General features: G+C 38.1%; 1 protein-coding gene across 3 annotated transcripts in view; it reads left to right on the top strand.

Annotated features, from left to right (window-relative positions):
- Positions 1–8,433, top strand: part of LOC124721920 (phosphatidylinositol 5-phosphate 4-kinase type-2 alpha) — a 106,280-nt gene extending 97,847 nt beyond the window's left edge. For 2 of the 3 annotated variants that reach the window (XM_047247072.1, XM_047247074.1), the window contains 2 exons: positions 17–229; positions 5,481–8,433. In XM_047247072.1, coding sequence (XP_047103028.1) covers positions 17–204 — 188 coding nt within the window. In that variant the 3' untranslated portion in view covers positions 205–229; positions 5,481–8,433. The remainder of the gene's footprint in view (positions 1–16; positions 230–5,480) is intronic. The other variant, XM_047247073.1, reaches the window with a different exon arrangement.
- The last annotated feature ends 4,971 nt before the right edge of the window (positions 8,434–13,404 follow it).

Below are 13,404 nucleotides of genomic sequence, written 5' to 3' on the forward strand. Positions count from 1 at the left end.
TATTTCTACTTCATAGGTGCTCCCATTAAAGAAATTTATTTCCTGGCTCTGATTGATGTGTTAACACATTATGGTGTCAGGAAACAGGCAGCTAAGGCTGCAAAAACTGTGAAATATGGAGCAAATGTTGATGGCATATCAACATGTGATCCAGAGCAATATGGGAAGAGGTTTATTGATTTCATGAGCAAAGCTATTGAGTAAATGCCAAGAAACCAAGCCTTCATCGGTAAGTTTTCATGGTTTTCACAACTGATTTCAGTGAAGTTTTCTTTGTCACTCCTGTTTTTAACATGTTTAGAATTCCTTTGGTCCTCTTCCAGGCAACTTTTTTTTTAAAGTGCTACTGGACTTCAGCCAGAAAAATAAGTAAAATACCATTGGCATTCAGATTGCATGAGTTTGAATGAAAGGCTTGAGCTTTCTGTGCCACCATCTTTAAGGATGACACTACTAACTGCCATTACTGGCAGTTTGTTATTCTCACATAGGCAAAGCAGCAATGTTGAGAACCCTCCTATCAAAGGCTGAAGAGATGCATGTATGGAATGAGAATTGGGCAGCTTGTGGCAGCTCAGGTCTGTGACAGAGACGAATGATGTACAATCATTTTTATTATTCCACTTTTAAAGACATGTTTTGCCTCTAAATGTTTACTCTGTTTTCTTACGTGCACTACACTCCCCTATACTTTCTGGTCCATTTTCAGCAGTGCTTTCTTTTGCTTCAGTCATACCCATTCTCGCAAAGTAGTAGTACCAACTGTCATGCTCACCACTTTCATGTCTATTAAATTTCTTTGTTTCATAACATCTCTATTGGGTCTAGCAACCTGCTTCACAGGAAATGATGAAACTCAGTTCATAATAATCATATCATCAACAAGTGAAAATTATTTCTTCCATTCTATTATTATTATTATTATTATTATTATTGGCTACATCAGTGGATACTTGGAAAAATCTTGTGCTGTTTTCCCAGTGTAAATAAACAATTAGAATCAACCCTTTCATGAATGACATTGATGGGTTTAATAATGTTGAACAAAAGCAGTGTTTCCACAAGCTGTGACTCACACATGCAGCTGACCACTTGTTGACACGGCTGAGAACATCAGCCATTTTTTGTAAAACAACATGGGTGATAGTATAGCATGCATAGATGTCAAATCCATCAACATTCTTTTGACCCCCGGCGCATCTGATAACAAGGCTGGGGTTATTGCCTGTGAAAATGCTGCTAAGTATCCTGATCAGTGTCATCCAGCCAAAAATTTGTTTCATTGTCAGTAGATTCGCTGTTGAGAGACAGGTTCACTCCTTCCATCATCGTTAAATAGAGGTTGTCTATGTCTGTCTGATGAAGAATCTGTTACAGAAGCTATACACCGAAAGCCTCAACAAACTACACTACTGGCCATTAAAATTGCTGCACCACGAAGATGACATGCTACAGACGCAAAATTTAACCGACAAGAAGAAGATGCTGTGATATGCAAATGATTAGCTTTTCAGAGCATTCACACAAGGTTGGCACTTGTGGCGACACCTACAACGTCCTGACATGAGGAAAGTTTCCAACTGATTTCTCATACACTAACAGCAGTTGACCGGCGTTGCCTGGTGAAACGTTGTTGTGATTGTTGTGTCTAGACAAGACCGCCTAGACACAATGAGAGGAAGCCGAAAGGCACGCGCTTAAACTCACGCAGGCTGGCGTGAGGTCTGAAACAGGATATGTAATGAATGCTATAAAGAAAAGTACGTAGCTGCTGGAATACTTAACTTTAATCCACAATTGGTGAACATTGGTCTTGTTGATACAGTATTATCATCTCAATATAACTTGGTGATGGCGCCTTGCTAGGTCGTAGCAATTGACTTAGCTGAAGGCTATGCTAACTATCTTCTCGGCAAATGAGAGAGTCTTCGTCAGTGTAGCATCGCTAGCAAAGTCCACTGTACAACTGGGGCGAGTGCCAGTACGTGTCTCTAGACCTGCCGTGTGGCGGTGCTCGGTCTGCAATTACTGACAGTTGCGACACGCGGGTCCGGCGTATACTAATGGACCGCGGCCGATTTAAAGGCTACCACCTAGCAAGTGTGGTGTCTGGCGGTGACACCACAGTGATGCCTTGCGTAAGGAGGAGAAATGCATACCATCACTTTTCTGACTTTGTTGAAGATTGGATTGTAGCCTATCGCAATTGCGGTTTATCATATCGCGACATCGCTGCTCGCGTTGGTCAAGATCCAGTGACTGTTAGCAGAATATAGGATCAGTGGGTTCAGGAGAGTAATACAAAATGCTGTGATGGATCCAAACTGCCTCGTATCACTAGCAGTCGAGATGACAGGCATCTTATCCGCATGCCTGTATCGGATCGTGCAGCCACGTCTCAATCCCTGAGTCAGCAGATGGGACGTTTGCGAGACAACAGCCATCTGCACGAACAGTTCGACGATGTTTGCAGCAGCATGGACTATCAGCTCGGAGACCATGGCTGCAGTTACCCTTGACGCTGCATCACAGACAGGAGCGCCTGCGATGGTATACTCAACGATGAACCTGGTTGCACGAATGGCAAAATGTCGTTTTTTCGGATGAATCCAGGTTCTGTTTACAGCATCATGATGGTCGCATCCGTGTTTGGCGACATCGTGGTGAACGCACTTTGGAAGCGTGTATTTCGTCATCATCATACTGGCATATCACCGGCGTGATGGTATGGGGTGCCATTGGTTACACGTCTTGGTCACCTCTTGTTCGCATTGACGGCACTTTGAACAGTGGACATTACATTTCAGATATGTTACGACCCGTGGCTCTACCCTTCATTCGATCCCTGCAAAACCCTACATTTCAACAGGATAATGCACGACTGCATGTTGCAGGTCCTGTACAGGCCTTTCTGGATGCAGAAAATGTTCGACTGCTGCCCTGGCCAGCACATTCTCCAGATCTCTCGCCAATTGAAAACATCTGATCAATGGTGGCCGAGCAGCTGGCTTGTCACAATACGCCAGTTACTACTCTCGATGAACTGTGGTATCGTGTTGCAGCTGCATAGGCAGCTGTACCTGTACACGCCATCCAAGCTCTGTTTGACTCAATGCCCAGGCATATCAAGGCCGTTATTATGGCCAGAGGTGGTTGTTCTGGGTACTGATTTCTCAGGATCTATGCACCCAAATTGCGTGAAAATGTAATCACATGTCAGTTCTAGTATAATATATTTGTCCAATGAATACCCGTTTATCATCTGCATTTCTTCTTGGTGTAGCAATTTTAATGACCAGTAGTGTATGTATGAAGCAGCAAGGCAACTGCATGTTTTAGAGTACATGGTTGTTGTTGTGTTGCAGGGTTCCCCCCTCCCCCTCCCCCCCTGCCCCATCATTTTTTCTTAATGCAAAACCGGTATCCTGAAGTTCACAGTTTTGTGAATAGCTCTAACAACTACAGGAAGGTAACAGTAACTTCATACCAATTGTAATATGGTGTGATGAATCTGCATTTACACAACATGGTATCTTCTGTATGATCAAACCCTACAATCCCCATGACACCAGCAGCCATCAATAATAGGTCTGTTTTAGCATCAACATATGGGCCTGAATATTGGGAGACAGCATCTTATATCCCTACATGTTTCCTGAGCACTGAGTGAAGATATCATGCATTTCTCACAAACAATTTGCTCAAAGCAGTAGAGCTTGTATTTCAAATACAGTGGTGCACCTGCACACTTCAGAAGAAATATGTAGCAGTATTCATGAGGGGCCACTCCCAGGAAGTGGTAGCACACTTCCATGTTGATCTTGTAACTGTGGATGCAACTGTGTTGTGAAGAGTTCTGAGAAGCATGATCGAGTGAATCACAAGAATGTCGCTTTGAGCCTCTACTCTGAAGACTAAATACATTTTGCGAGAGATGTGCTATCGCTGATAGCGTATTTAAAGTATTACAACAGGCTGTTCTTACAGAATGTAGTATGTATGTTTAACTTCTCCACATTGATACATTTTGTAGTTATTACTGTCTTATGACTAGTAATTTATTTCAGAATGACTATTATCCCTCATGAAAATTTCTGAGCAACAATTGTTGTGTTTGCTGTTAGAAAAACTAGTTGTAGGATATATATCACTTGAGAAACAATGTATATTACAGCATTATTGGGCAGATCAAAATTAGAAAACAAAAAATTTATAAAAATTGGACATAGTCCCAAAATCCAAACCTTGAGTCCTCTAATGCAAAACTTTGTTCACTGTACCAACTGAGCAGCACAGCTACACAGTATTGAATGAAGAGAGTTGTCATATGTGTAAGTGTAGTGTTGCCAAACTGCCATTCTTTGGCCTCCATTTCCTACTGAAAATGTGTGCAGGATGAAATTTTCTTATAGGTGTATTTGTACTGTTTGTATGTAAGGTACTGTGATGTTTCATCTAAGTGCATGAATTTTGGTTCACCTGTATAGGAGAAGAGAGGTGACAGTTGTCTTCAGTGAGTGAAAAGCTAATTTGAAGTGAGAAAGTTACCTCTTTGAAATACCCTGTTGTGTTGGGTTGGTTATAACTAACATGCAAACTTTGTTTATTGTTTTCTGAAAGCAATGCCAGGCTGCATGTCAGCGTATTTTCATATAAACAATTTTGTCTGTCCTTTCTGTTACCTTCGTTATTTGCTACCCCACCCAAGAGAATTGTGTGCCAGACATAATGACAGTATGTTTCGAAATACTTGGAGTATAGTGCACGTACGTGTCCCCCCCCCCCCCCCCCCTCACACACACACACACACACACACACACACACACACACACGGGACCACAGGGCATCAGTATTTCCACCTGTCCTGTATTTCTGGAGAGGAGTATCGATCAGGATAAAAAAGAAAAGAAAAGTAAAGCTGACATAAACCTGAAGGTTGGTTTGCACACCACAGTGCTTTACTAAGCATGGACCTATTAGAGCTGTTGGGTCATTGCTTCCCCTGACCTCTGAATTGACTTAACCAACCAGTTACAGGAGGACCTAAGTTTAACATGGTTTCTAAACTAGTGTACAACTCAGCATTTTTCGCATTAACAAAAATTGCCAGTGGAGAAAGAAGTGATAAGTGACAGATAAAAATCCTATGACATTTTACCACATAGCCACCGACTTGTGCAGCAAGTCAAGCAATAAAAGGGTATACATATTATTTCATTTTTCTCAAAAATACGACATTTTACAGCATTGCTGCCATTGCTAGACTTTTCATCTGGTTGAGATAAAATATTGATTTTTACAGAGTTCAATTAAATTAAGAGTATTGTAACTTTTGCAGCAGTATAAGAAATGTGTTTTACCTCTTGTGTATTTAAATTTACTGTAGGTGTCTAATGATTATGTCATTGTGTTCTGATCTTTCTCTATGAGAATGAAATGGTAGTTTAATACAGCACTAATTGCAATTTTTATGCTTTCAGCAGTTTTCCTGTGAGAGCCTTCAAAAAGAAAATTAAGAAAAAAAAAAAAATAGTTCAACAGATCTGAAACATCGCCTTATGATGTGCATTAGAAGCTATCACGCAAGAACAGTTTCATATATCTTAGCTAATAGTGTTTCCAGTGACTTGTGTGCTGCACGCACTTCCAAAGATTAGTGAAGATAGATTGACAGCTGAGGAGATTGTCTTTGCTCTTGAATTTGGCTGTCTTTAAAGTACCAGAAATATTTTCAAGTGAAAATGCATTATGTTTGTTTTTGTTTTGTTTTTAGTGACAGTTTTATAACTAAGCTTTTTATTTTTAAAAAGCTGTTATTTGACATCCGTGATGCTTTTAGAATAACATTTATAATCTTGGCACAATATGTCACATTTTTATGCAGTAGCTAATGGACAGTGAACAGATTTTAACATCTTTGCATATCACATCATGCACAAACAGGACAAAGTTTCTACATTAAAGGGCCATATTTTTCTGCATCTTGATATAACTGTAATATGTATCCATTTAATCATCATCATCATCATCATCATCAAACTATCATCATCATCTTCATGTTCAAATCACAGTGATGTGTGAAGCATAATTGTTTTCTTTCATTATTTCTTGTATTCTTAACAGAGGAGGAAGGTGTGAAATTCCAAGTGTTCAAGAAATAATTTTGTGATGATTTTCCCAGATTTCATTTGAATTTTAAATGTGTGTTAGTGGACTGAACTCAGTATTCTATTTGTTATCCATCCTTTTAGTAACTTGTATTCTGTTAAATGGAAACATTCTATGTGAAGGAAGCATAGAAGTGTAAAAGTTGGCAGGATGGTTCCTGCATGCCATAAAAGTTGAAAGTCCTGTTAGAACTGGTGATAGCTCATTTATAACTATAGTAGCCAAGTGATATTGTGTTTTATACTTGTTTCTGATGGAGATTTTGAGTGTAAGTAATTTAACTTGTGCTACTACCTCCTCCCCACCCCCTCCCCCTCTATACATGAGAAAATAATTTATTTATTTTGAAGAGTGACTCAAGGTATTTTCACTAAATGTTATGGTTTTCATATTGTTATTTAATGTTGCAATATTTTTAGTTATGTCCATTTTGGAATTTACACCAGTAATGATGCATGGGGCAGTAAAGGAATTTAAAGTTTCTTGCAAGTGTTTGTGCATTCCAGCAGACTGAAAAAAGTGAGAGTTGTAGTGTGGCAAGTAAGGATCGCTCTTTTATTGGATTGAATGAGGAGGGACAATGGTTTAGCCACTGGACTTGGATTGAGGAGGAGGGCAGTTCAAATTCCTGATGGGCCTCCAGATTTACATTTTTTGTCCTTTCCTAAAGTCTTTATTCATATGAAGAGGACATGTCTTATTTCCTTCCTCATTGTTCCGCAGTCCAAGCATGTGCCCAGTCTCTAAGGACATCATTGTTGATGGGACTTTCTACGCTAATCTTCCTTCTTATACAGAAGAATTTCAAAACCCTAAAAAAATAAATGGGAGACATGCTCTCAGTTTTTAGTTCTTTGATGTGAGATAAGTAATTGATCAGATAAGAGACTACAGTGTAGAGCCCAGAACTAGTGCCTGTTGCTTCATTTCATCTTAGATGGCCCAGACAGAAAGCTGATGTCATTCAACAATTAAAATCACACAGGTGCACAATGAAAAAGTTCTTTCTATGTATTTCAGTGACATTCTCGTAGAATTTTTTCAAAGCAAATTCATAATTTGCTAGTGCCTTTCTTTATTTGGCAAAATCTTGTTACAAACTCCTGACTGACTTGAATGTCCTATAATTTTACATCAGATGTTTGAAGGGGGTTGCTGTAGCTACATTTTCTGCTGCTGATAACAATGACAGGTCCACCTTTCTCAAAAATAAGATGTACTTTTCCTGCTTCTTTATAACATAATGGTTAGACCTTCTGTAATATCAGCACAGCAAGAAAGTTAAAAAATGAACGAGAGTATTTTCAGAAAAAAATGGAATGTGATTCATATTTGTTGTCATTTAAATTGATGATGCTGTTCTTCTGGGTTCCAGCACTGGCATTTTGTGTGTGTGTGTGTGTGTGTGTGTGTGTGTGTGTGTGTGGAGAGAGAGAGAGAGAGGGAGAGGTGGGGGAAGCCATCGAGAAGAGAGGATCAAGGGGTAATATCAGAGGGAAATGGAACTGAGGTAGGGGGGAGGGGGGGGGGGAGGGAGGTAGGATGCAAGGAGACGGTTGGAGCACAAGTGAGAAGGTTCAAGGAGGAGCCTTTTACAAAGTGGAAAATTGACAAAGTGTACTTTGTTTTTTGTTGTCTAGTCTAAATATTTCTTATTACACATTTTATAAGTTCTATAAGTGAAAAAGCATGTGACTTATATTACTTTGTGAGTTACTTATGACAATCAAGACCCACAGTGCAATTTTTTTATTTTTATGGTTTCTTTTATTTTTATGCAGAGCTTGTACTTTTCAAGTATACAGATTGATGTCCATATTTCTTTTGTTTAACAGAAGTTGATGGAATGTTGGGAATTTTGAAGAAGAATCCATAATTCCTAAAGTTTGAGTATATTGTCAATATTTTGTCTTTTTCTTTAGTTTTTTTCAAATAGTTAAGAAATTGAGAAACTTGGTGACCAAAATTCAAACAATTTGACTCAGCAGTAATGACATTTCACAGATAGTAGGCTCACTGAATTTGTTTTCATGTAAGTCTGCAACACCTGTAGACATGCAGTATGTTGATATTGAACACAGAAAATTGTAAATGCCAATGTCACAACTACTTCTGTCTCATGGTACATAATTTGTGTAACACATTGTGTAATTACAGATGCTTTTTGTGATCCTCGTGAGGTCATTGCCTCTGTGTTTTGTAATTATCTGTAATTACATAATACAAACCTGTTTGTCGTTTAATAAATATTGACATTTGTTGTTAGTTATTTGTTTTACAAAGTTTGTATACTGATTTTATGTCAATCACTGTAATAGTATTTTGTATGTTATTTGCCAACGAAATGTGAACAGTTGGAGAAATTTTAGTATGTCTTCAATGGAAAGTACTTAATGAACAACAGACTGAGAACACTGTTCAATAAATTAATAGTGGAAGAATTTTTCACCACTCTGATTTCAAGTATTTCCTTTACACTATCATTAAAGAAAGGAACTCTAATGTCTTAGGAAGAATTATATTTCTGTGTCTTTAGAAGCAATGCTATAATGAATTCAAAGATATTTATTTCTTTACCCCATATTTATAATCATTTAAGCAATTTTATTTTTTCTTGTTAATTAATTTTTTGTACTAATGTTATGCTTGTAAAAATTCTGTTTTCACAAAGTTCATGTCCATTCTGTGAAGACAGAATGGATAGATGCATAATCCTTGTATGCAACTGTTGATATACTAAATGTCTTGTACCAAGTTTGATCATGTGGATCTCAAGTGAAATTGTAGAAATGAAACTGAAGTTTGGAAACATAATACAGGCACTTGCTCTTTAATAATTTCTTACACAATTCTGATACAAGGATGTGGCAAAATGGCATAGCTTCTGAAGAATTCATCCTTTGTCAAGTTTTATATTGTATCAATATATTTTGCTAGAATTCAAATTGTAATTAAACCAACTTCTCATTGAACAACAAGGTGCTAAGTCTGGCAAATCTAGTATATGGGAGACAACAGCCATGAATTGTTTCATAAATACATCATGTTTTTTTTTTTTTTTTTTTTTTTTTTTTTTTTTTTTTTTTTTTTTTTTTTTTTTTTAATGGTTGTCATGAGAAAGGTTCATGTGGAAGAAAGTAATCAATTTCATACAGTCCCTTCTTGGAGCTTATGTATGAACCTTTTATTTCATTATTTGTGTAATTTTTGCACTGTTTTTTGTCAGAACCACACAGTATTATAATTTTTAACCATTGCTTCCAATAAGGTACATTTACAATGTTGATAATTTCTCTCCTATTTTAGAGGTCCACAGATTTATGTCTAGTTATTTCCTTGTTACTGAAAATATGCTTCCATTGGTACAAACCATAGTTATTGTATAATTAACTTGAATGGTGCAGCTTGTATTCACTCTCCTGAACCTGACTTGAAACATTGGAGATGTCTAGTATAGTGAACATTGGTACAAAAGTGCTTTGTTTTCAAAAGTGGGACTAGGAACATTGGCTGCTTCCATTTTAAATATGTCCAAAAGTACACTGTTCTTACCCATCAAAATATTTACTTACATAATGAAATTTCCCGGTTACTGCTCTTTCGCAATGCTCATGTATGGTGGTAGTTAGTTCTCTCTGTAATGTTGACATAACTCAACATGTGTCATAACATACCTACTTAGAAGCTTAACTGTGACAATTCCATGAATTGTAGTTAGAACTACGTCAGTTGTGCCAGTATCAGTTCTGACAATTATACCTTCCAAGCCTAAGGAAAACACGTACTGCAACAGCTTTCAATGACAAAGAAAAGATAGTGAAATATTGATTAAATGAAGGAGGGGAAAAAACACTTGAAGTTATGTAGTGTGCAAAGGCATTTTCATTTCGTAAAATCAGAGCGTGAACTGTACAAATGGAAGAAGAAATACATGAAGTAAGAAATATGTGCCAAACGGAAACCCAAAACCACCTGTATGAAAAACTGTTTGAAAGGTTTAGAACTGCTCGTGAGAGGCTATGCACGGTTACCGATGGAGATCTATGCGACTGGGCCCACCAAGTGGCGTCTGACATGAACATTGCTAATTTCCAGGCTTTGTCGACTGGGCTACGCAGGTTCAAGAAATCATACAGAATAGGAAGTCGCAAAATTACCAAGTTTACATCACGTAAACGTGTAGAGCAGCTGCCGGTGATAGACAGTGCTATAGAGAAATTCATAGCTGACGTAAGGACGAAACTTGCTGTTATCCCCGCAACTGCTGTATATAATGCTGATCACTCAGGTTTTGTGAAAGAACTGTATGCACACCCACACTTTATCATTTCGGTGTGAAAAAAAGAGTGTGTCAGTTGTCCAGTCAATGAATGCAATGACACATTCGTATACGATAATGCCAGTACATTAAACACTGCCATGATTTTATTTTCTCTGCTAGTCACTTTTATCAGAATTGCATGTGCAAGAAGTGAACTGTCATTATGAAGTTATTAAAAAAAATGTTTATATAGTTTAAGCCAGGTTTTCACCGGAGCAAACAAGCACGAGCAGAAGAGAATTCTATCTGTTGTACTTGGTAGCCCTCTTGCAGGTCTTTCAACTGGGTGCCACTGCAGCTGCTTATGTGTCCCTAAACTTCCCCCATTACCTAATTGGAAAATGGAGACCTGCAGTTAATCGTGGAATCCGAACCACATGCCTTTCGTGGTCACTCCAACAACTGTGAGAAATGAATGCTTGGTTAAAAATCATAGTGAAAAATGTGTGGTCTGAACGGGATATGATTCCGTGCACTTTGGATCGCGAAGTGCCGATTTTGCCACTAGACCATTGTTATTTTAGGGGAAAAAAAAAGAATATGACCTTTAGACCCTACACGCATAGTGGAAATGCTAGCTGTGTCACCTGGGAAAAATGGTAGCTGAAATACAAGCAAAATTTTGGACCAGTGCTAAGGAGAGATGGAGATGAAATTCCGTGTGAGTGCATGATCTCCACGCATGTCAAGCTTCCATACAAATTGAGACATTTAAATTCTTCCTTCCCTCTGCCATTTTGCATACTCTGTCAAGAACAGTGCGCCCGCCATGCAACATAATCCTCAATGAAAAGAAAAGTTTCATGTTGTGGCTCTAATAAGATAGAGCTGTACCCTGTATGCCAAATATTAGCTCCAAAAGCTAAAAAGTAATAAAACAGTGTTCATTAGCAATGTTTGCTACCTCGTGTTCTCTTCCTTTCCCTCTTAAATGATTCTACCCAGATACAAGGGAATGGTAGTGAATTTTCTGCAAATGATCATTCACACATGTTTGCTTCCATTTGCTCCATAGTAAACCAGGTTTTTGGTTCTTAAAATCGGTCTCTATGAACTCTGGATAATTCTGCTATGTGGCGCTGCGTGAGTGATTCACCGAGGCGTGTTAGGCAGGCAGGGCTGTAGAAACTGCTGTTATAAGCTGTTCTTTGTGTGGAAAAAATGTGTAGCTTCACCATTTTTTACAAAACGCTTGCAGTGCCTCTTAGCAGCTAAAGTTTTGGCAATGCATTTCTTTCGTTGTCTTCTTCCTGTGTAAAAAATTTCAGGGTAGGTTTCGACATGTCTTATTGGACCATTCTCCTGTTAGATTATTTTACTTTTTCCTGGCAACCCTTCATGATTTGGTCATTACATCTCCACTACTGGAGGAAGATTTGCTCTCAAATCTTGGACGTTTAATTGTACGCTTCTTTCTTATACAAGTTACATAGGTGTGTACATGTATGTACAGAAATACATGGTTTTCTCTTGTCTTGTAATGTATAAACTTCTCTTGTCTTGTAATGTATAAACATACATATATAGATTTTTCCCACAGAAGTAATTAATATGTCTGTAACACAACTACATGAAATAAGCAATTACATCTTCTCCATACTTCATCTGCTATCCTGTGATGAAATACTGGAGCTAGGAACAATTTCACTTAGGGGGAATGCTCTTCTTGCAAGACTTTCTGAGGAGCTGAATCACAATTCGCACGCACATGGTTATAATACTTCTCTTTTTTCCAGTTCCTGCACTAGATGCTGCATCTGAGATGTCTGAACTTCTAACTAACATATTCCATTTTGGTCCTCTCGTCCTTTGTTGCTGCTGCTGCTGCTGCTGCAGTGTTAAGCTAATAGAGCCAAAGTGACATGCAGTCGACCTCTCTCTGAAGACTGATCCCCATGTGTAAGACCCTCTCTAATCAGTTCTAAAATAGTCTTTAGCTGATCTTTTTCTCCTTTGTATGTCAGACCAAATGAACTCGATTTTACCACAACCTCACATCTAAATTTAAATAAACTCCTTTAATCTGTTTTCATGTACTGTTTTGAACCTGTTATTCATTAATTGATGTACTACATTTGGTTCATGAGTCTTTACATCATGAAAAGGTCCTCTCCATGGAATTGTTAGTGTCCTTGACCACCCTCTTCTCACACTTTAGTCAATTAATAATACCTTGTGTCCTGTCTTGAATTCCTTGGAGGTTTTGAGTGGGATCATAATATTCCTTATTCTTCGTAAATTACTTATTAAAACTCCTTGTCATCTGATGCATCCCTTCCTTTAGTCCTGTTATGTATTCATTGTAGTTGTGTTGTACTTCAGCTGGATCCCACAGTAGGATGCCAGGATGTTTCATATTCTCCCAGAAAATAACTCGAATGGAGTGAACCCAGATAATGAATGCAGTGTGATATTTTATACAAAAGTGACAAACTGCACCCACTCATCCCAGTTTTGCTGTTTGATTCCCACATAATGGTGTAGACATTTTGTTAGCATTTGATGCAGTGTTTCAAGTGCTCTATTAATTTGCAGATAGTATGCACAAGATTTAATCTGTCAATCTTCAGTAAATGACGAACGCTCTTTAGGATGTCACTAAGGAAGTTTGCTCTTCGGTCGCTCAGTAATACTTATGGTACTCGATAATTGTAAATTATTCTCTGTACTAAGACTTGCGCCATTGTGTCAACATCCCGTTGTGGAATAGGCTTTGGTATAATGGATTTTGTGAGGGCATCCTGAAAATATTAGGATGTACCTGTTACCTTTCTCTGTTATCTGAAGCAGTCCGACTATGTCGATATCACAATGAGCAAATACATGGTTAGGTATTTCAGTCAGCACTAAGAGCACCTTCACCTTATTCTGAGCAATCTTGTTGTTCTGATAATTCTCGCAACTTTGAATGTACT

The sequence above is a fragment of the Schistocerca piceifrons genome, chromosome X, assembly GCF_021461385.2.
Source record: "Schistocerca piceifrons isolate TAMUIC-IGC-003096 chromosome X, iqSchPice1.1, whole genome shotgun sequence".
NCBI lineage: Eukaryota > Metazoa > Arthropoda > Insecta > Orthoptera > Acrididae > Schistocerca > Schistocerca piceifrons.